General features: G+C 46.8%; 2 protein-coding genes and 1 long non-coding RNA gene across 3 annotated transcripts in view; 2 read left to right on the top strand and 1 right to left on the bottom strand.

The window, feature by feature from the left end:
* Positions 1-8,213, top strand: part of LOC125961273 (uncharacterized) — a 217,981-nt gene extending 209,768 nt beyond the window's left edge. The window contains exon 2 of the long non-coding RNA XR_007471733.1: positions 8,170-8,213. This is a non-coding gene — a long non-coding RNA (uncharacterized LOC125961273). The remainder of the gene's footprint in view (positions 1-8,169) is intronic.
* Positions 1-20,485, top strand: part of TMEM241 (transmembrane protein 241) — a 219,716-nt gene that overhangs the window by 155,282 nt on the left and 43,949 nt on the right. The window lies entirely within an intron of this gene.
* CABLES1 (Cdk5 and Abl enzyme substrate 1) overlaps positions 1-20,485 on the bottom strand; it is a 106,186-nt gene that overhangs the window by 27,546 nt on the left and 58,155 nt on the right. The window contains exon 4 of the mRNA XM_033435338.2: positions 15,485-15,562. Coding sequence (XP_033291229.1) covers positions 15,485-15,562 — 78 coding nt within the window. The remainder of the gene's footprint in view (positions 1-15,484; positions 15,563-20,485) is intronic.

Consider the following 20,485-nt stretch of genomic DNA (forward strand, 5'->3'; position numbering starts at 1 on the left):
ATGAGCGACAGTGCTCCCCAAGTTCACAGCATTTCAGGTCCTTTGTGCATCCTGGAGGGGAGAAGGGGGTGCCCAGTGATCATTAAGTCTGAATTTGCCTCCAGCCTTGTAGAAGGGAGTTGATATTATTTACATTACATAAACTAAAAAAAAAATGCTGCATTTCTTGTACACCAAAGCTGGTGCACCTGTATTGGCTACACTCGCATTTCAGAAACTTCACTGACCTGGTTATAAATATCATAACTGCTCTAGAAAATTGACTGCTTCCTGGTGGCAGTTGAGGGCACACTTTTCCATTTTTTCTGCCTCAGATTCAGGAAGGGGTTGTTACTAACTTCAGGGCTGCCGTTTTGGCGGCATTGAATTAAGAGTGCCCACGTACACACATCCACTTACACAGCCACGTATGCACGGAAAATGAAACACATCAAATCTATTTCCATAATGCTGGTCTCTTTTAACAGCTTTTGAATTGTATATATTGAGACTCTTAGGATATAAAAAATACTTCTTTCAAAAGAGACTGACAAACTTCTCGAGGTGCCTTAGCTAAGTGCTCTCATGAGAGTTGCTGAAACGTATACAGTTGGCCCTCTGTATCCGCAGGTTCTACATCCATAGATTCAACCAACCTCGGATCAAAAACATTTGGAAAAAAATTCCAGAAAGTTCCAAAAAGCAAAACTTGAATTTGCCCTATGCTGGTAACTATTGACATAGCATCTACATTGTATTAGGTAGTCTAAGTAACCTAGAGATGATTCAAAGTATGCAAGAGGATGTGTGTAGGTTATATACAAATACTGTGCCATTTTATATAAGGGACTTGAACATCCGTGGATTCTGGTTCCACCGGGGGTCCTGGAACCAACTCCCCGTGGATACTGAGGGATGAGTACATTAACAAGAACCATATGAAATTGCTGTCGTCTGTTTGACTTACATAAACTGTAACTTCACATCGTGACACCTAATTTACACACAAAGTAACTGCTCAGGACTTACATGTAAGTGTCAAGCAAGCAAAAGACCCATGGTCCTTGATGCCCCACTGTTTTGGGAGCCAAGGGTTGAAGTCAACCACAGAAGGGAATTCTGAATGGTGTTGCTGGTTCATCCAAAGAGAGTCGCCAGTGAGAAAAGAATTAAGCAGAAGTCCCAGAGGAGTAGTGATAAAATCTTGATGTTTTCTAAGACGATCCTTTTGAATTCTCATTAAAATGGTGTATGAAAATAGAAATATCTCTTTGGCTCAAATGCCAGCATTAACCCTCCAGTACCGAGAGGTTGAGCCGGAGAATAGAACTACAGCTGAAAGTAATTAAAAGCAAACTGAAGTTGGACTTTTCTATTTCTTTGAAAAGCCACGAAGATTATCTTTTCCCAGATACCTCTAGAGTTCAAATATTAATTTATTTATGTTCTACCTCCTTCTGAAAATAGAATGAAGGCAAGTTCAAATACCAGATGTGGATATTGTCCAAAACTGTATGCATTAAGGTTTAAATGCTATAGCTTGCGCTCAGAGACAAACATGGTCAGTCAGATCACAGGAGAAAATCTCATTTGGGCAGATGCACTAACCGACCACTAGTTAAGAAACTGGACAATGCAAAGGTCTGATTCCTTCTCTTCCACAGGCCTGGGGGATGCTACAGCTCCGACTTATTTAGGTACAAGAGCTCATTTCTCATTCTATTCAAGTCTGTTAACTTTTGCAGAGGCTGTAGGCAATAAACATGCTTTGAAAACTCAGCTCAAAGATTTTTTTTACAACATGTGGCCGATGGGTTGGGGAGTGGATGGCAGCGGTTCAAGGGGGGATGGGGGAGGGGCTCGCAGAAGATTGCGGGGAGATTAAAACAGAAGATGAAAACGCATTTGGGGACACAGCCAATCAGCAGTTGTACCCTTAAGCAAGGAGCAGAAATGTAGGTTGGTTCTTTTTGGGGGTGTAAACCCATCCTTCACAGGACAGCACTGGAAGTCATTTAATGCAGCTCTCCTGAAAGCCTGTAGCTTCATGGCTGGAAACCCCCGGACCTCTTAGTTTCGGCTCCCACGGCATAAAGTGAATGTACATGATTTCACAGTTGTGAAGTCATCCGGTCCAAGCAGATGGCCAGTCTAGATATCCTGGTGCCCAAAGGGGGTTACCCAGGTCGCTATTCATCACACAATGGCCAACTCCTGATTTCATCTTGTGTAATAGGCAAAATGATCTTGCGTTTCCTTTTTTTAAAGCTCACTGAGCCATAATGCGTGGAACTGATCAAATAAAATTCCCTATGAGATAACAAGAAATTCAAGCTAAGGAACTTTCCTTAGGGAGCAATGAACCAAAATTCCTCTTACTTAAAAAAGAAAAAAAAAAGATTCAAATACTTAACCCCCGGGAAGTAGATGGAACAAGTGTGTGTGTGATCAATTAACTAGTTTCCAGGGTTTTCTGCTTCCAAGGTGGGGATGGCCTTACTTCTGTCCCTAATCATTCCTCTCGTGGAGCCCCAAGGTCAAAACCTTGGAATGCCAGCCCTGAGCTCCACTGGACACCTGCTCTTTAAAGAATCACAACAGGTTGAGCACTTTGATGTGTAAATAATTTAAAAGCCAGTTAATTGGGAATGACACATATACACTAATATGTATAAAATAGATAACTAATGAGAACCTGCTGTATAAAAAAAAAAATTAAATTCAAAAATTCAACAAAAAAAAGCCAGTTAAATATTAACAGGATTTCTGCGTCCTAAAAAAAAAAAAGAGAGAGATTTGCTGTAAAGAAAGCAAAGCTTGAAAGCTGGATTAGGAAAGAAAATACCACTTGTGAGCTCATTTTAATTAAGAGATCATACGTCCACTGGAACTCAACCAACAGCATTTATCATAGTCTAAGTGGTCCTAACTGTCGCTTCTTCAGATACCGTACAGCTGCCATCTTGGATTGGGTCTGCTTCCTTGTATCAGAGCAGAACATTATAATATCACAGTTCAGTCGATGGAACAAGGCCCAGGAATGACAGGAAAAAGTGAAATCCAAGCAGCTTTTAGTCCAGAAGCCCAGCCCCTCTCACACTCAGCACTTCATTGATAAACCATCCCTCTAACCGGCTTCGGTAACTGGCAGACAATGAAGGGACCGTAACACAGCTTACACCAAAATCTTTGTCTAAAGGCAGCTCCTATAAACAGCGGGGTAATAGCATGATTCATCCATGAGCTCATTCCTGAATCTGTCTCTGTGTGGAAATATGCGTGGTGTGAGGAAAGAAACACAATTTGTGAATGTGCAATTTTCCACAACGAAAAGAGATGTCTTTTGGGAAAATGGGTGGGGAGGAAGGGGGGGATGGGCTGGGAGCCAGGCAGGCAGCATTTAGGCTTAGAGGCCCTCTCTAAAAATAGAAGAAGCTGTTCTCTGTGTCACCAAATAATCAACTCAGGAAATGGACCCAAGAGGATGACCTCATCTGAAATGCCCCAATGCCAAAAAGCTAAGGACATAAACACCATGTGGAAGCTGCTATTTTAAAACACGCCCCCTGAGATACCTTGTGCTCCACTGGGACGCCATTTTCTTCATCACATGGTCTCTGATACATTTATAATAAAACTAACCCAGTGACTTTCAATCAGGTGTGGTTATCTGAATGGGTCTGTACCCACACACGTCTCAGAAACTGTTTTTTGCTGAAATCACTAGCTTGGTTATTTTACATAGCCTCGAATCACAGGTTAACTGGGTTCATTCCTAATTCCTTTTGTTTGGATTCGTACATACAGAAATGCTTACTGATGTCCATATGTTTCAGGAAATAAGAACGTGTGGGCACCCACGTCACTCCCGTTATGCACAGTCCTGGGGCTGGTCCTCAATACAATGCCTGCATCTCCCCCTCAGCAGTGGGTTGTTATCCGAAAGCTTATGAGTTGGTCCTCTGGAACTCAGAATGCACTTCCCACTGACACGATGTTATGAATGGCCATTAGCCCACACAATGCCCTTTTGGCCTACAATGTAACTGCACTAGCCCAAGAGTACCATCAAGAGCTGTGGTTGCAGGAGGAGCAGGTCAGAGGGGGTAAGAGGGCGAAGAAATAAGAGAAAGTTGGGCTTGTCTCGTGGTTTCCCGGTTTGGGGCTGACCCTCCATAACATTTTAAAAGAGGTCAAGTTTGCCTTATTTCCACCTCCCTCTCTGAGCCTCCTTTTCCTTCTCAGGATCCTTCCTTCCAAGCTGTTCCTATTTTTTCACAATTTCCTCTCGCTCTCTCTACTTCTGAACTCATAGATTCCTTTACAGCTCCCAGATTTTCCACTCCTGGTCCCATGGTGATGGCGCGGCAGCCCAGAGGATGATGGGGTGAGGGCCGAGAGCCGGAGAAGGCGCAGTGGTCTTAGAGGTGTGGATGAGCTGTTGATCAAGTGGGGTTTGCCTACTTAGGAAAGTTGAGCATCTTGCTTGCAATTCATTTCGTAAGTGGAGGGTCGCCAAGCCAAACCACAAATCCACGCTAGAAAAGAGAAGGCAATGACTAATGTGGATAAAAGGCAACGAGGCTCAGACAGGCCTTGGCAACTGGTTGAGAGAAGAGGAGCTGGTTTAAGGCTGGGACTCTTCCCAGAAAATGGCATAATTTACAAGCTTAATCTGAGAAGAGTGTTTACAGCTATGGAAGGTTTGATGTTTCAGTTATAGTGAAAAAGGCAGGCAACATCTGTTCCTCTTCTCAGCAACCAGCTTCTAATCGCTTGTTTTGAAAGGTGGGGTTTGGCAGGGCCTCTTAGCACTAGCAAGAAAGATCAAAACAAAACAATCATCTTGTCATATTCCCTATAAGCCCATGCACTAGGGGGGTAAAAAAAAGACTGGAAGGAAATAGACCAACATGTTAATGATGCCTTTGAGGTGAGGCTCAGTAATTTTTAGTCTTCCTCTTATTTTTATGTACTTCCCAGATTTTTAAAAATAAGCATGTACCATTGAGGAAAACAACGCAAAGACCAAGTAAAAAGCAGAGCTGCAGATGAATCCCTTTTGTTTGTAGAAACACTCACTGGCTACCTCACCATGAACAGGATTGAGATTTGCCATGTCACCTAGAAAGACTGATCAAGTGGCTCTGTGACCAGACAAACATGTGACCAAAGTTAACATTTAATGAGTATCTACTAACAGGCTGGCAGGGTGATCAGAGTGTTCATACCTAATTTTCTAGTTAATGTTCTCAGAATTCTGAGGTTGACATTATAGCCGATTTTATAGGTAAGTAAGCCTGGGACCAGAAAGGTTAGTTAATTTGCTGGGACCAGGGATCCTGTCCGAGCCAGCTCTCTCCCACGCCGATGGCTCCCTGGCTTCAGGGATGGATAAGGACTGTGGTTGCACTGATGGGGCCATGAGGGACAGAGTGGACATGAGTGGGCTTCTCATCCCCACTCCCGCTTTTCTGGAATAACTCTGATGTTAGGGGTTTTATTGACTGGTGTTCTGTGTAAACCTGTGTTAGAAGAACGGTTTTTTTTCAGCGAAAAAAGAAAAAGTCTGCAAACCACAGGACTAGACAGTCTCCGAGTTCCTTCTAGCTCTAAAAGTCTATCTTCGGAGCTAAAGAGTGCCCCCTGTCGATGAGCTCACATGAACGGGCGTTAGCTGGCAAATGGTCCGTGCCGGATGTCCTTTAATGAATTAGCTGGGAGACACCCCGAGGAGAAGTTGCGATGCCCTTACGTCCAGGAAGGACTTCCACGCCCGCGGAAGTGGCTTCTGCTCATCGAGGTCAGCCAGTAGGCCTGCTGTTTTGAAAGGCAATCCATCCCTGGTAATGATTCGTGGGACTGTGGGCTCAAGTGCTCGTTATCTGACAGGAGTGAGCACAGCCTGTAGCTTGTCTTCAATCTAAGCGTGCCAGTAAATCCCGTCATCTTCCCAACGCGTGCACCTGAGCACAGACGGCCACACTGGGCCACAGAAAGGGCAGGGCAGCGAGGACCAGGTTGTGCACGTGCATGCGTGTGGGTGGTGGTGAGAAGGACCAAGGCAGAGGCTTCGGTTCACCCCCCAGACGTGGAGAGGGGCTCCAGTGATGGGATGAAGGTCCCCCTGCCCAGCACTGACCTGGGAAAACGGCCCTCTAACGCTACGCTAGATTCAATCCAAAGCGTGTCCCTTGCCATAAGCGAAAGCAGGAAACGTGAAAGGAAAATCACGTGTTGCTCTGCTCAAAGTGGGGCTGTTACTTACACTGTGATCACATGATGCCGGTTCTGAGACGTTCCGGCGACCTGAGTTGACTGAGGGCCGGGTAAGCCAGCCGCTGAAAGCCAGGGAACTCCGAGGTTGGCAGAGACCGTAGAAGCCAGGCGTGACCTCAGCAAAAGGCCTCGGCGCTCTGGGGTTTAACATGCAGGGTGCAGCATCTGTGAGCGACTCTGAAGGAGCACCGCGTGCCTGGCTGGTGGTGCCGTCCAGGCTGTGAGGCGGACGTGGGAGAGACACCTGGCGGGGCAGGTAGGGCTGGGGGACCTTGATGGGGCTCGGCACCTGCACGCGGGTGCAGCTGGAAGCCCTCTGTTGTCGTCACCGGGCTTAGCAACTTTCACGGCGGGTGTGACAGTGACTCGCGGGGAAGCAGGGTTCTGAGGTCCATGTCAGAGCATCCTTGCCAGCACCGTCCAGGCCCTTCCTTCTGACTGTCCAGCACCACGTCTATGGAGATGCCGCAGGGACGAGGTACCGGGCTGAGGGCTCCTGGGAAACAGCCCTTGCTCCTGCTGATGCAGAGGGTGTGGCCGTCATTTGCCGGGGCAGTGATGTATCTTCATAAAACTAGCCACTTTTAATAGCCTGGGGACAGTCCTCAGAAACACCACTTCTACCTGTTCATTCAACAAGCATCACAGGAAGGAGTACTGTGCACTGAGCACTGTGGAGACGGCTGTTGGACTAAGACAGAGTTACGCCCTCAGGGGGGTGAGGACAAGCTACAAAGAGGTTAAATACCTGTGTGAGCGCTATGACAGGCCTAAGCAAAGGCCCCACAGAACATGAGTGGACTCCTGCGGGGCCTGGGAGGGGGGCGGTAGGACCTGGGGAGGGGTGCCTGAGCAAGCGGCCTGGAGGAGAGGTCCGGGTTCGGTCCCGGCTGGAGGGCTGCAGGTTGGTGGTGCTGCTTGTGGCTGAGCTCAGAGTCCTGCGGTTTAGTTATCCATGGAGTCTGATTAGAACGTGTCTCCTTTCAGGGAAGCATGGTGCGGGGAGGGAGGGGACCCTCTGAGGACCCTTCCAATGGATCCTTGCCTCCCGGAGGTCTCCCTCCCAGGGCTGATGCTGGGCTGGGGGTTGGAGTCCCTTGGTGGCCTCCCCAGGTCCAGTTCGGGGGCAGGTGGATTCTGCAGGGAGTCACAGTGGCAGAGGCCAAGGCTGGCTCACAAGTCCCAGGAAGGCTGAAAACTGCATTTCCCATACCCCCGCGGGTGACCCCGGTTCTGGCATGGGAACACTCAGTGAAGCCGGGAGACAGAAGTGAGTAACACACGGGGAGATCAGGGCGTCCGTCGGGCATCAGGTGGAAGCATCAACAGCAGCGTTTCCACAGGAGGAGCCCCGGACTGGGCTGCATGTTTGTCCTGGCTGCACGGCCTCCCACTGGGTTGTTCCTGGGCGTCTATACTGGTTTCTCTGTCATTCCTGGACATTCTGTGAATCATCCTAACTCCACTCCCTCCCACTCCAACCGTCAGCGATGATCCTGCTGTCTGAGTGTACCCGACCCTGCGCTCTGCCCCTCCATGCCCATCACCGCCCCTGTGGGTTCAGGCAACAGGCACGACTCTGAAATCCTAAAGTGAAAGAGCGGGGACAATGGATAGTGATTAGAAGCATCTTATTTCATCTAATGGAAGACTTACTGAAGTGTTGTGCGTGAGCAAACTCTGCAGATCCAACACTATTTGAAGAAATAAAATAAGAAAGCGTATCAGGAAAGGAACAGGGCTTCCCTGGTGGCGCAGTGGTTGAGAGTCCGCCTGCCGATGCAGGGAACACGGGTTCGTGACCCCGTCCGGGAAGATCCCACATGCCGCGGAGCGGCTGGGCCCGTGAGCCATGGCCGCTGAGCCTGTGCGTCCGGAGCCTGTGCTCCGCAACGGGAGAGGCCACAACAGTGAGAGGCCTGCGTGCCGCAAAAAAAAAAAAAAAAAAAAAGAAACAAAGCTCTTAATCATCAAAAGCCCTGTCATCAAGCCTTTTGTAAAGTGAAGACATATCTGGTGCTGCGAATAATAATCCTCTAATGTAACTGTTCGGCAGTTTCTCAAAGAGAAGCCTTTTCTATGCATAGTATGAAGACAGTAGAAGACCCTTACCTGTCCCGGAACTGCTTCCTGGTGGGCCTGTGGGGTGACCTGGGCGTGGCTGGGAAGGTTTGGGGAGACGTGAGCCAGCAGCCCATCAAGGTCGCGAGCCAGTGACGCCCACACACGGCCCGGGTGTCTGCACGGTGTCGACACCTGGAGAACGTGCCTACCCTCCCTGCCCCGCCCCCCACCATATGCCTTCCTGTTCTACAGCTGACAAATACCCATGTGGGAGAATTACACAGATGACTTTCCACCCAAGACTCCACCCAGAGATGCCTGGGGTTTGCGCAGGAGGAGCCCAGGCTGCAGTGTAAATGGGCACCCTCCAAAGCCACCACCTGGCACCATGGCCACCGGGTCCCCAGGAGGGGGTCTTCCTGCGGCACATGACAGAGCTCCGCGTCACCCAGTGCACATCTGTCAGCCAGTGAAGCCCGCGTGTCACTGGTCCTGAGCCAGCAAGCCCAGCCCCAAAGCAGTGACGCTGCAGGGAATCCACTGGGCATTAGTGCTTTCGGGATGGCCTCTGGGGGGGTCAGCTGGCCCCAAAGCAGCGCCTGCAGCCAGCCTGCCTGCCTACCTCCTCCCTCTGCTGCTGCAGCCCTGCTTCCCTCTGCCCCAGACTCTGCACCTGTAAAATGATAACTGGAGAATCTGCCTTCTGAGGTTGTTGTGGAAATTAAATGAGCAAATGTTTATAAAGCTCAGAACAGTGCCTGGAACACTGGAAGCATTATTTACCTTTCAGCTTATGTTATTACCTGCATTTGTTATGTTCACGCAATATTTGACTACACAATCAGCTAATCCTAAGGAAATACGCTCTTTTCTCAGATAGCTGTACCTGTAAATCTGGGCAGGGAAGAACAGTTTGGAGACTGCTGTAGTTGGTAAGCAATCAGAGGGGTCTGCTTCAAGCAGAAGCTCTGGAAATCACTTTGTGAATAAGCCTATTGTCAGCATTGTATAAATCTGGTAGCATGCAAAATGACCCCAAACATTTCACACTGCTCTCAACTCTGGGTTGCGTTAGTACCTATCCTTTTAGCCCATACCAGAATAGAATGTACCAAATAAGACTGCAGAACGTCACTAGATCTGTACATTTAAAAACCTGCACAGAGAATAATTATTCAGATGTGAGGTCTAAAAGCAGCTGATGGTTGGTGGATGGGGAACGTGAACAGTACGTTTCATTCATAAACTCCTTGTTCAGCCAGACTTACAGCTTCCACGTTGGCAAAGCAGACGAGGATGCGAACACAGAGGCAAGCATTCTGAGCTGGCAGGATCTTTGGAGAGTGTAGTCAAACCTCCCCATTGGACAGCGAGGCAACTGACACCCCAGGGAAGGCTTGGTGGTGGGTCTGTGACAGTGACGTCCCAGGACCAGGCCTCTCAGCACAGCTCCCTTCTTTCTGTCCCCACTCCTTCCCCCTCCCCTCACTACACAGGCCTGAACCCTGCAGTGTCCTCAGCAATGGGATTACAGCTGGGATGGCGCCTTATGGAATTCTCTCAACAGGTCAGGCATTATAGAGACCCTGCCCGGAAGTTCATGAGCCAGAGTGGCCTTGAACATCCTTGGGAGTCAATGCTGAGGCTGGAATATCCTTCCCATCTCTCTGACACCTCACACTTGCAATCTAGCTGAAGCACCACCTTCTCTGGGGGGCACTCCCCGATCCCTCTGTCCGAATTCACCCAACTCTTCCCTCTGTGCTCCAGCTGTACATTGGGCAGGACTCAACTGTTTGCTCTTTGGCTTGATGGTTAGTTTGTTTACCCGCTTGTTTCTGTCTCCTACCATTAGATGGTGAGCTCTATGGGAAAAGAGGCATTTTCTTGTTCAGCACTGTATCCCTGGATACTGCCTAGAACACAGTAGGTTCAACAGAGTTCGTGCGGTGAATGAATGATGTCTGCTGTGCAGTGTTAGCACCTGAATGTCTACATGGAAGGCGGGCAGGGATGGCAATGTATTTGGAGGTGTAGGCGGGGCTGAAGAGACTTTACAGAGCAAACATCTGGCTTTTACTGAAGATTGTAGATTTATTGTAAACGTGGATGTTGATAAAGATTTGGGGGCAAAGCACTCTCTAGCGCCTCTTTGGGGCTCCCCAGTTGTCTTGGTCTGGCAGTTCACATGTCTGGCTTCCTTGTTCAATAATAAGCTCCTGGAGAACAGGTCTTACTCACCCCTGCACCCTCCCAGCCTCCAGGAGGGCCTCACACTCACTAGGGGCAGAAGAGATGACCAAATGCATGAATGCAAGAATGAATGGATGGATGGTAAAACCTCTCCTAACACTGTCCTGTCCGCTTTGGTCACCTGATGTTGGGAGCCAAAATAAGTATTCAGTTCAGTTTAAAGCCAAGTACAAAGCTTTGGGGTCAGGGTGGCGGGGAGGGTGAACCAAGATATGAGGGCAGGACTTGGGAAGCTCCAGCACAGCACAAGAAGCCAGAAAACAAAACCGGAAAGAGATAAGGCCATCCTGATAGATGCTTTCCATGTAAGGGAGGTTCAAGTACACAGTGGATGAACTTTTGAGTTTCCTGTTTTTAAAACTTTCTTACGGTGAAGTTGGAACTGTACATTGTCCCCTTCAGCGGGGGGTTTGTGCTTATCTGGAATAATCCGGCACATGTGGCCTAGTCCACATGCGTGTGTAAGGACAACGGAAACACGGGAGCTGGAAACCACAATGTCAGCAGGCCAGGGTGGCCGGAGTCCTGAGCTCTGGCGCTGCTGGGTTTGCGGTCAGTGTGTGTCTCATCCCCCCGTGGCCCCAGAGGCCTGAGCTATGATGCACGGAGGCCATACCATGTCATCTCTAGAGCCCTTTCCAGCCCTGAAATTCTAAGACTCACGTCCTGGCCACAGAGAGAACTTGAGCATAAAAGCAAAGGAATTTTCCACAGTGGAAAGGCATTAGTTACTATGTACCCAGACTATCTTACTTTAAAATATATATGTGTATAATTTACTAGGATAAATATTTTTTATTATTTGAACACAGCTGTTTCCCAATAATTAGTTTGAAAAACTCATAAGTATGATGTGGCAGATATTCATAAATAGGATGTCTGCTCATTAAAAAAGTTTAAAAAGCAGAATGCTTTTCCTTTTACATTTTTAAAATTGAAGTACAGTTCATTTACAATATCGTGTTACCTTCAGGTATACAGCAAAGTGATTCAGTTTTATATATATATATATATATATATATATATATATATATTCTTTTCCTGATTCTTTTCCATTATAGGTTATTAGAAGACGTTGAACATAGTTCCCTGTGCTATACAGTAGGTCTTTGTTGTTTATCTATTTGATACGTAAGAAGAATGCTTCTTAACCCTGCCACTAATTTACAATATTTTGAATTCTGTTCAGAGTTTCTTATGTGAGAACTTAAGGAGGATATGCTGCAGAAATAGGCATGCTCTTTTCTCTGTTAGGTATTATGAAGGACCCGATTATGTGTTTTGTTACAGAAAATTAACCCTTCTGCACCATGGTTTCCTCATCTACAAAATTTGAAGAATTAGTGTGTTTGAGTTTATTCATGTCTAGGATGTAAAAGGTTACGTCCTGTGATCCCACACCCTGGTTTTGCTTCTCTATCTGAGCCATCGGGCAGAATAGCTGACACATCCTATGATATATCCTCCTGAAACCCACGAGGGCTTCCCAGCAGTGGGGAGGAGACCTGGGCTCTGACAGGCCGCACTTCCCCGCATCCTGGCTGCCAGCTAGCACTTCCCTGAGGTGTTCAAAATGTGAGGGCCACTTATTTCCACAAGGATGTCAAACAGAGATACGCTGGGTGATCTCTTCCCAGGTAATTTTACTTACAACGCATCCCTATGGGCTTTGCATAAAATGCAGTGATCTCCAAATTAACGGCACAGGTAGTAACCTTCCATCCTCGTTCTAGAGAGGACCAAGCACAGGCTCACAGAAGGTAAGTGATTTGCCCAAGTGAAAAGCTGTAAGTCTCTAAGTTCTCCACACGAAGCCCCGCATTTCTTTTGCTATAAGAAATCCGGGTACCCCACCTGCCTCTGTGTGCCAGGCGCTGTGCTGCATCCCAGGCACCCAGCGAGCCTCAGTTAACTTCTGGGAGGCGGTTATCATAAAAGCCCCACTGCACAGACGGGTTTCTGTGAATACAGAGTTTGTCTCACCTGTTGGCCAGAGAGAGTCACGGGAAGCCCTAGGCTGGACAGACTCAGGTTCAAATTCCGGTTCTGACAAAATATATAAAGAACTCATACAATCCAACCACAAAAAAAAAAAACCTGATTAAAATGGGCAGAGGATATGAATAGACATTTTCCCAAAGACATACAGAGGGCCAACAGGCACATGAAAATGTGCTCAACGTCACTAATTACTAGGGAAATGCAAATCAAAAGCAAAATGAGATATCACCTCATACCTGTTAGAACAGCTATTATCAAAAATACACGGAATAACAAATGTTGGAGAGGATTGGAGAAAAGAGAACCCTTGCCTTTTCCACTGTTGGTGGAAATGTAAACTGGTGCAGCCACCATGGAAAACTGTATGGAGGTTCCTAAAAATATTAAGAATAGAACTACCATATGACCCAGCAATTACACTTCTGGGTATTATCTGAAGAACATGAAAATGTTAATTCAAAAAGATATATGCACTCCTATGTTCACTGCAGCATTACTTACAATAGCCAAGATATGGAAGCAACCTAAATGTCCAATGATGGACGAACGGATAAAGACGTGGCACCTATATGCGCGTACGCGCACACACGAATACTATTCAGTCACAAAAAACCCTGTGATTTGTGACAACATGAACCTTGAAGTTATTATGCCAAGTGAAATAAGTCAGATGGAGAGAGACAAATATCATATGACTTCACTCATATGTGGAATCAAAACGAAGCAAAACAAATGAACAAACAAAATAAAACAAAAACAAACTCATAGCTACAGAGATCAGACTAGTGGTTACCAGAGGAGGAGGTGGCTGGGGGGTGATGGAAATGGGTAAAGGGGGTGAAATGTATGGATGGTGACTAGACTCATGGGGGTGATCACTCAGATATTGAACTGAAATGCTGCACAACTGCAATTTATTTTTTAAAAATTCCCATTCTGGCCCAAAGTTGATGTTTGGGACGTTAAGTCTTGAGGATCAGTGGTTTTATCTATAAAATGGAGATAGGCACTTGGACACCATAGTGAGGGGACCCCAGGACTTGGAAATAAGATCATCTTTCAAGAATGAAACTAACACGAACACTTCAAAGATGAAAATATGGAGAAGCCAGATTGTGTTAAAGAAACAGAATGAGTCCTTGGATAGGAAGACTTGGCAGTCACCTGACTGAATACTCTTAGCCATTATTAAAGGTGGTTATTAATCATATGTGAAATTTTGATGTGTCTTCCCTCTTGGTTGTAAGTTCCAGGAGGGCAGGAACCAGATCCATCTTTCCCTACCTTTACCTCCAGGACCTAGTCACACAGTAAGCCCTCAATAAATGAATACATGGAACATAGCTAAGGACAGAATATGTTCATCAGAAAGGTGGGCACAGAAAGCCCGGAAAAATAAGGCTGGCATCACAGTGTCCAGGCAGGTCCTCGCTGTGAGAAGATGTACTTGCAGACAGACTGATGATTCAGATCTCCTGGAAGTGCAGTTACAGGCTAGTCACACTCAAACATTCTGAGCCCTGGGGCCATTACTTGTAATTAGATCAATGAACTGGCCTTCTGGGTCACACATATGTCTGTGAGCTGGTACAAACTACTGACGCAAGAAATAAGCCTGCTCTCAGGGGTGGCCAGACCCAGGACCACAGCAGGTTGAAAAGATAAAGAAAACCTTTCTTTTTTCCCCCTCTACTCAGTAGAGTAGAAGTCTCTTAAGGGCAGCCCGCTGGCCACACCCAGATGGTCCTACAAACCTCAGAGCTGCAGGATTTGCTGTTACATGTTTTAGAGCACCTACTTTGCAGGGTTGTCGTGAGAATGCAGATAATGAAGAGGACTGGCACAAAGTAAGTGCTCAATAAACAGTAAGATTATTATTGCTTTTTAAGGCACACATCTAATAAATGACTGAGTCAGCATTCCATGAATAAAGATGCCCGATGTTCTGTCCCATGGAGCTTACAGTGTAGAGTAAAAATAAGGACCATGGTGAGTTTAACAGGCTGAAAGTCTGACAGGTCTGCAGGGGGGAAGGGAAAGTCATGGTGAACGGGGATGACCAGGCAGAGCCCATGGAAGGTGGTGGGAGAGGAATAAATGGCAGTGTTCGGGTGTCATTGTTGCAATGACCAGAGGGCAATACCAGCATTTAGTTTGCAGAAACCAGAGCTGACATCTCACAATGCTTCCGGCATCCTACGCAGGGAACCATCCTGCCCTAAATACCAGCAGCTCCCTGACCACAAATAGCAGATGCGGTGACCAGGTGAGGGGGCAAAGGAGTCAGATTCAGATGGAGAAACAGCACAGAGTTCGGGGATGTGGAATGAGGAGGGGGGGGCTTTGCCAGGTCAGAGCCTCACTTACTTCTTTTTAGAACAAAGAAGGGGCTTGTTGACCTACAGCAGCGTGCAGTCCTCCGGCCTGTGGCAAATCACACAGGTCTGTTCCTGATACCACGTTGCTTTGTGCGGCTTGCTGGTTCATGTACAGCCGCAAGCCCACAACGCAAGGAGGCAGGATGGCCACGTGGTTTGTCTGATTCCTTTCCTGAGCTGCCTTTCTCCAAAAGTCGATGAGGCCCTGAGAGATGCGTGGGCCCCAGATTGCTCTTGCTTCACAGAATTGTACGAGGTGACAAAATGCACGTTTAGAAACAGCAGGCAATATGGTAAGGGCACACATGCGCGCGTACACACACACGCACACGCATACACACACACCAATAACAGGGAAGCTTCCTGGCTGAAAAGAAAGTGGAACTTCTTTTTCTTTCAAGTTTACAAATACCAAATTTGCAGTGTCAAAGCAAAACAAGTTCTTTCAAATGGAAAGGGTGGTCACATTATACACATGGTGTCAGAAGTTTTCACCCAGAGAACTACAAAGCAAGCGTGCATATACATACCCAACTTGGGCACTGTCGCGGTACGGCAGCACTGAAAATATACTACAGAAGGATCTTCTGCCACTGATAAGGACTATTCTAAAAAAAAAAAAGAACAAATAACAAACACACTAAATGCAAAGCCTCAAATAAATTTAAAAAATCTATAGCAATTAAGCATTCACAGAATTCACAGCAGTATTTGCACCCTCCCGCCACCTCCTCTGACAGATGGTATTCTGCTCCCCTTGCAAAATGCAACCTCAGCGCAGTACAATTACCCGGCCTCTCCTCATCCGAATTTTAACATGGTGAGACTGGCGAGGGTCTCCAAGGAGCACATGTGAATCCATTCTCTGGTGAGAGAGGCTGGCTGTGGGCCGCATGTATTATACAAGACGGAGCAGACGGAGCTATGGGTCCGGGGTGCCCAATGCTGGGTGAACCGTCATGCCACATTTAAACAATCAATTTCTACTTTGCAGTAAACAATGCAAGAGCAATAGTGCCAGAAACCATGAGCAGGAAAGACACTCAGATGCCACTGTGATCATTAGGGTTTTTCATATGCTGGCAGCGTGTTAGGTTCTGAGAATAAACCGAGGGGAAAATTACATAATCAGTCTTAGCCTCCATTCCTGCTATAAAGATACTACTGGAAACAGTTCTCCATGACGCTCTTATGCAATCAAAGGCACTTAAGAAAACGTTAAAAAAAAAAACCTCTCAAAAGTACTTATCTTGGCATCTGAGAATAACTTGCCAAAGAGAACTGCTGATGAAAAATTGGAGAAAAAGTGGAGGAGATTAAAAACCAAGATCCTTTAGCACCACAGTAACACACATCAGATATGGAGCTGACTGACTTTTGTCATCTTTTCCCTCAATAATTATAAAAATAAAACCAGGGGGAAAAAGCAGTAGTACTAACAGCATCAAGGTTTGGGTATTCTGACCTTGTGTTAAAACTATGATATTAAATTGCTTACATGCTCAGGATTAAGTCAGCTTCTCTGGCAGGCAAACCAGGCCCTTTGTTTTCTGGCTCTTTCTGTCTCTCTGGTCTCAACACACATGATATTTGTCTCTGCATTTTATCACTCATCCATGCTAAAGTACTTGCAGTACCCCACCTTTAAAAAAGTTTTTTCATAAGGTCCCTGGTGGGGACTTTTCTTTTTGGCTGTGTGGCATGCATGCAGGATCCTAGTTCCCTGAGCAGGGATCGAACCCGTGCCCCCTGCAGTGGAAGCATGGAGTCTTAACCACTGGACAGCCAGGGAAGTCCCCACCCATACCTTAAAAAAAAACCTGTTGTTTCATATCTCTGTCCTTTGCATGCTATTTCTTCTGACTGTTGTGTCTTACTAGGTACGCTGGATGAACTCCTATTTAATCTTCAAAACCCAGCTCACGAGTCACCTCCCCAGGAAGCATTTCCTCCCCTTTCACTGAGTTACTCATTCTCTTTAGGGTGCTGCCTCTACTCCTTATTTCCACTTCCAGGAGCACCCTGATCACAAAGTGCTGCTAAACATTTGCTGCTCTCTTCTAGAGGACGAGTTGAGGGTTTCGTACATGGAAGCCCCTCCAGAAACACAGTCTGGGCAAGGTCGGGCTTCAGAGCAGCACCTGAGTGCCCATCCCTGGGAAGGCAGGACCAAAGCTACATTCCCAGCTTCAAATACCAGCTCTGTCACCTTTGTATAACCTCAAGCAGCCCACTAATTCTTTAGTTTCCTCATCTAAAACAACGGGATAAAATGAGTAGATATCTTATTGGAATGTTGTAAAGAGCAAGTGAGTCCCTATATGGGAGAGCCCCCAGGACAGTGCCAATAATACACGCTCAATAAATATTCATGATTTTTTACTGGGAACTGCCTTCTTGGATCGAGGTAAGTTTTCCCACCAGAGTCTGTGGGTTCAGAACCTCTTCAGACCTCTATGCTAAAATACACAGGCCTGCTAAAGGTGAAAGGTCGAGAAAGGACAGCTGAAGGCCGACACGTGTGGCCTGTCACAAAGGTGTAACACGTACACAGAGGCACTGCTTCCAACCCTTTGGCCCTGTGCTGACAGTGTCTGACCAGGCAACGTCTAACGCCATCCGGGATCCTTAAGTGTTCTCTCTTATGCCAAAAACTGGCTTCTTGTTCTATTCCCAGAACCCTGCGGAGTCTCTGTTGGCTGTGGGAAGTTTTGATCACGTCCAGGTAGAATATTCTATTATAGCAATGATATTCACTTAAGGACATTAAAAACATGCAAAGAACTTCGAAAGTCAGAGCAAAGAAAATCACAGTTGCAACAATGGTGGGTGAGCACACTGATACATGAACACAGCTCAGGAGCGTCCACCAGCCAGGGGTGCATGTTGGGTACTGGACGCACATGTGGAGACGTATTCTCAAATTCTGTATTTCATTCCCTCTGTGCTCAAGAAGCAAGAGAGAGCATACTTTAAAATGCTGGTATTGTGGTTTCAATCGTGTTCCCCCAAAATACGTATTGAAGTCCTAATCTCTAGAATGTGTGGATGTGGCCTTATTTGGAAATAGGGTCATTGTGGATGTGATCACTTAGGAAGAGGCCATAATATATTAGGGTGGGCCTTAGATCCAATGACTGGATTTCATAAGGAGAGAGATTTGGAGATTTCTAGAAGAATACAGAGAGAAGAAGGCCACGTGGTGACAGAGGCAGGCATTGGAGTTACTCTTCTCAGCATGACTGCCAACGCCGCCACCACTTCCACGACCACTTCCATTACTGCTAATGTTACTATGACGACAGTGCAGGCCTCCACTGCCTGCTAAGGTGTACCTTATCCTACAATCCAGGGAGGGGTGGAAGATTCCTGAGAAACAAGTTATAGGATCTTCCTCTCCTCCTCCCTTCCTTCCACAAATATTTTTGGAGCACCCACTCATGCCAGACATGGTGCTAGGTGCTGGGGACCCGCTGATGCATGACACAGACAAGGGCTCATCCTCACAAAGCTTATGGTGTTGGGTGGGAGGTAGTTATGCAGGGGTGTCAGTTCTCTGACTGGGGACTAGAGGGCGCTAGCGCACATCGGAGGGACAGTTAATCTAGCTTGAGGGAAGCTAGGTGGGCTTCCTGGAGGAAGTGATGGCTAAACTGAGACCTTAGGGAGAAGGGACAACAGGCTACAAGGAGAAGATACGTTGGCAGAGGGATTGGTATGAGTCAAGGCTGGGAGGAGGAGTGGAAGGCCTATTTGAGGAACACAGGTGCTGTAAAACTCTTCACTGACTTCCCTTGCCTAACCCATCAGGGTCTCCACTCCCCTCCATAAATCACTTTGACCAACACTCACAGCACACCCAAAGCTCAGGCTGGTAGGCTGCTCTCTAGAACGCCCACACTGAGTCATATACTTGCTAAGATCAGGTCTGGATGCCCTCCACCTGTTTCTGCCAGTTGTATTTGTTAGTTATACTTTGTTCATTAAAGATTGCACAAACTAATGACATATGAAAATCAAAAAAAGGAGAAACACTGTTTCTATAAAAAATAACACAGTGCTTTAAAATATTTTCAAACAAGGCAAATCACTAAAAACAAAAACAAAAAAACCCCTGCAGTTGAAATAGGTATGGGCAAGACGTCTATAAAAGATAAGAAAGAATTGTAAAAATCCAAAAGGATTCTACACTTAGTTTCTTGGGTCACTTTAAAGAAGTTCCATCTGGACATGGAAGCAACAGGTGGGAACGATGATAGCGTGAGGTCAGTGACACAGACAGAGTCTGCTCCGTGAGCCCCAAAGGCAAAGAAAGACCTGGCATCACAAACCTGTGGAATGGGCGATCGCCAACATGCCTGAAATGAAAGTGTGGGGTTTGAACTACGTATGTCATTTCTGTGGGTATTTTTTCCAGCATTTACTAACCTCTTCCCTTGACCAAGCGATTACTGTAAATAATTCAGCAGATCTGGACCTGGGGCTCAGGGGGCCAGGCATGGTTAGGATGGCGATGGTGACGGAGCCTCTGCTGGGTGAGTGCCCCCAAGGTGCAGTGAGGAGAGGGGACAGGGAGAGGACAGGCAGCAGAGCGCACGACTGCAGTGAGAGACTGAGGGAATGTGGCGTTTGCCAGGGCTGCCGTAACAAGGTGCCATGCACCTAGCTCTGTGGCAACGGCTCCCACAACAGAAATCAGTCATCTCAGGCTTCCAGAGGCCAAGGTGTGGAGGGCCAGGTTCTCTCCCTGAGGGCAGGACCTGTTCCTGGCACCTATCCCAGCTTCCGGGAGCTCCTTGGCTTAGAGAGCATAACCCCAGCCCTCACAAGGCCGCATGGCGTCTCCCCATGTGCATGTCTGTCTCCAAGTTTCCCCCTTTTATAGGGACACCAGTGATTAGATCAGGGGCCACCTTGCTCCAGCACAATCTCATCTTTTTTTTTTTTTTAACATCTTTATTGGAGTATAATTGCTTTAAAATAGTGTGTTAGTTTCTGCTTTATAACAAAATGAATCAGCTATACATATACATATATCCCCATATCCCCTCCCTCTCGCGTCTCCCTCCCACCCTCCCTATCCCACCCCTCTAGGTGGTCACAAAGCACCGAGCTGATCTCCCTGTGCTATGCGGCTGCTTCCCACTAGCTATCTATTTTACATTTGGTAGTGTATATATGTCCATGCCACTCTCTCACTTTGTCCCAGCTTACCCTTCCCCCTCCCCATGTCCTCAAGTCCATTCTCTATGTCTGCGCCTTTATCCCTGTCCCACCCCTAGGTTCTTCAGAACCTTTCTTTTTATTTCTTTTTATTTTTTTTTTAGATTCCATATATATGTGTTAGCATACAGTATTTGTTTTTCTCTTTCTGACTTACTCTGTATGACTGGACTCTAGGCCCATCCACCTCACTACAAATATCTCAATTTCGTTTCTTTTTATGGCTGAGTAATATTCCATTGTATATATGTGCCACATCTTCTTTATCCGTTCATCTGTCGATGGACACTTAGGTTGCTTCCATGTCC

Source organism: Orcinus orca, chromosome 15 (assembly GCF_937001465.1).
Source record: "Orcinus orca chromosome 15, mOrcOrc1.1, whole genome shotgun sequence".
In the NCBI taxonomy this organism is placed as follows: Eukaryota; Metazoa; Chordata; class Mammalia; order Artiodactyla; family Delphinidae; genus Orcinus; species Orcinus orca.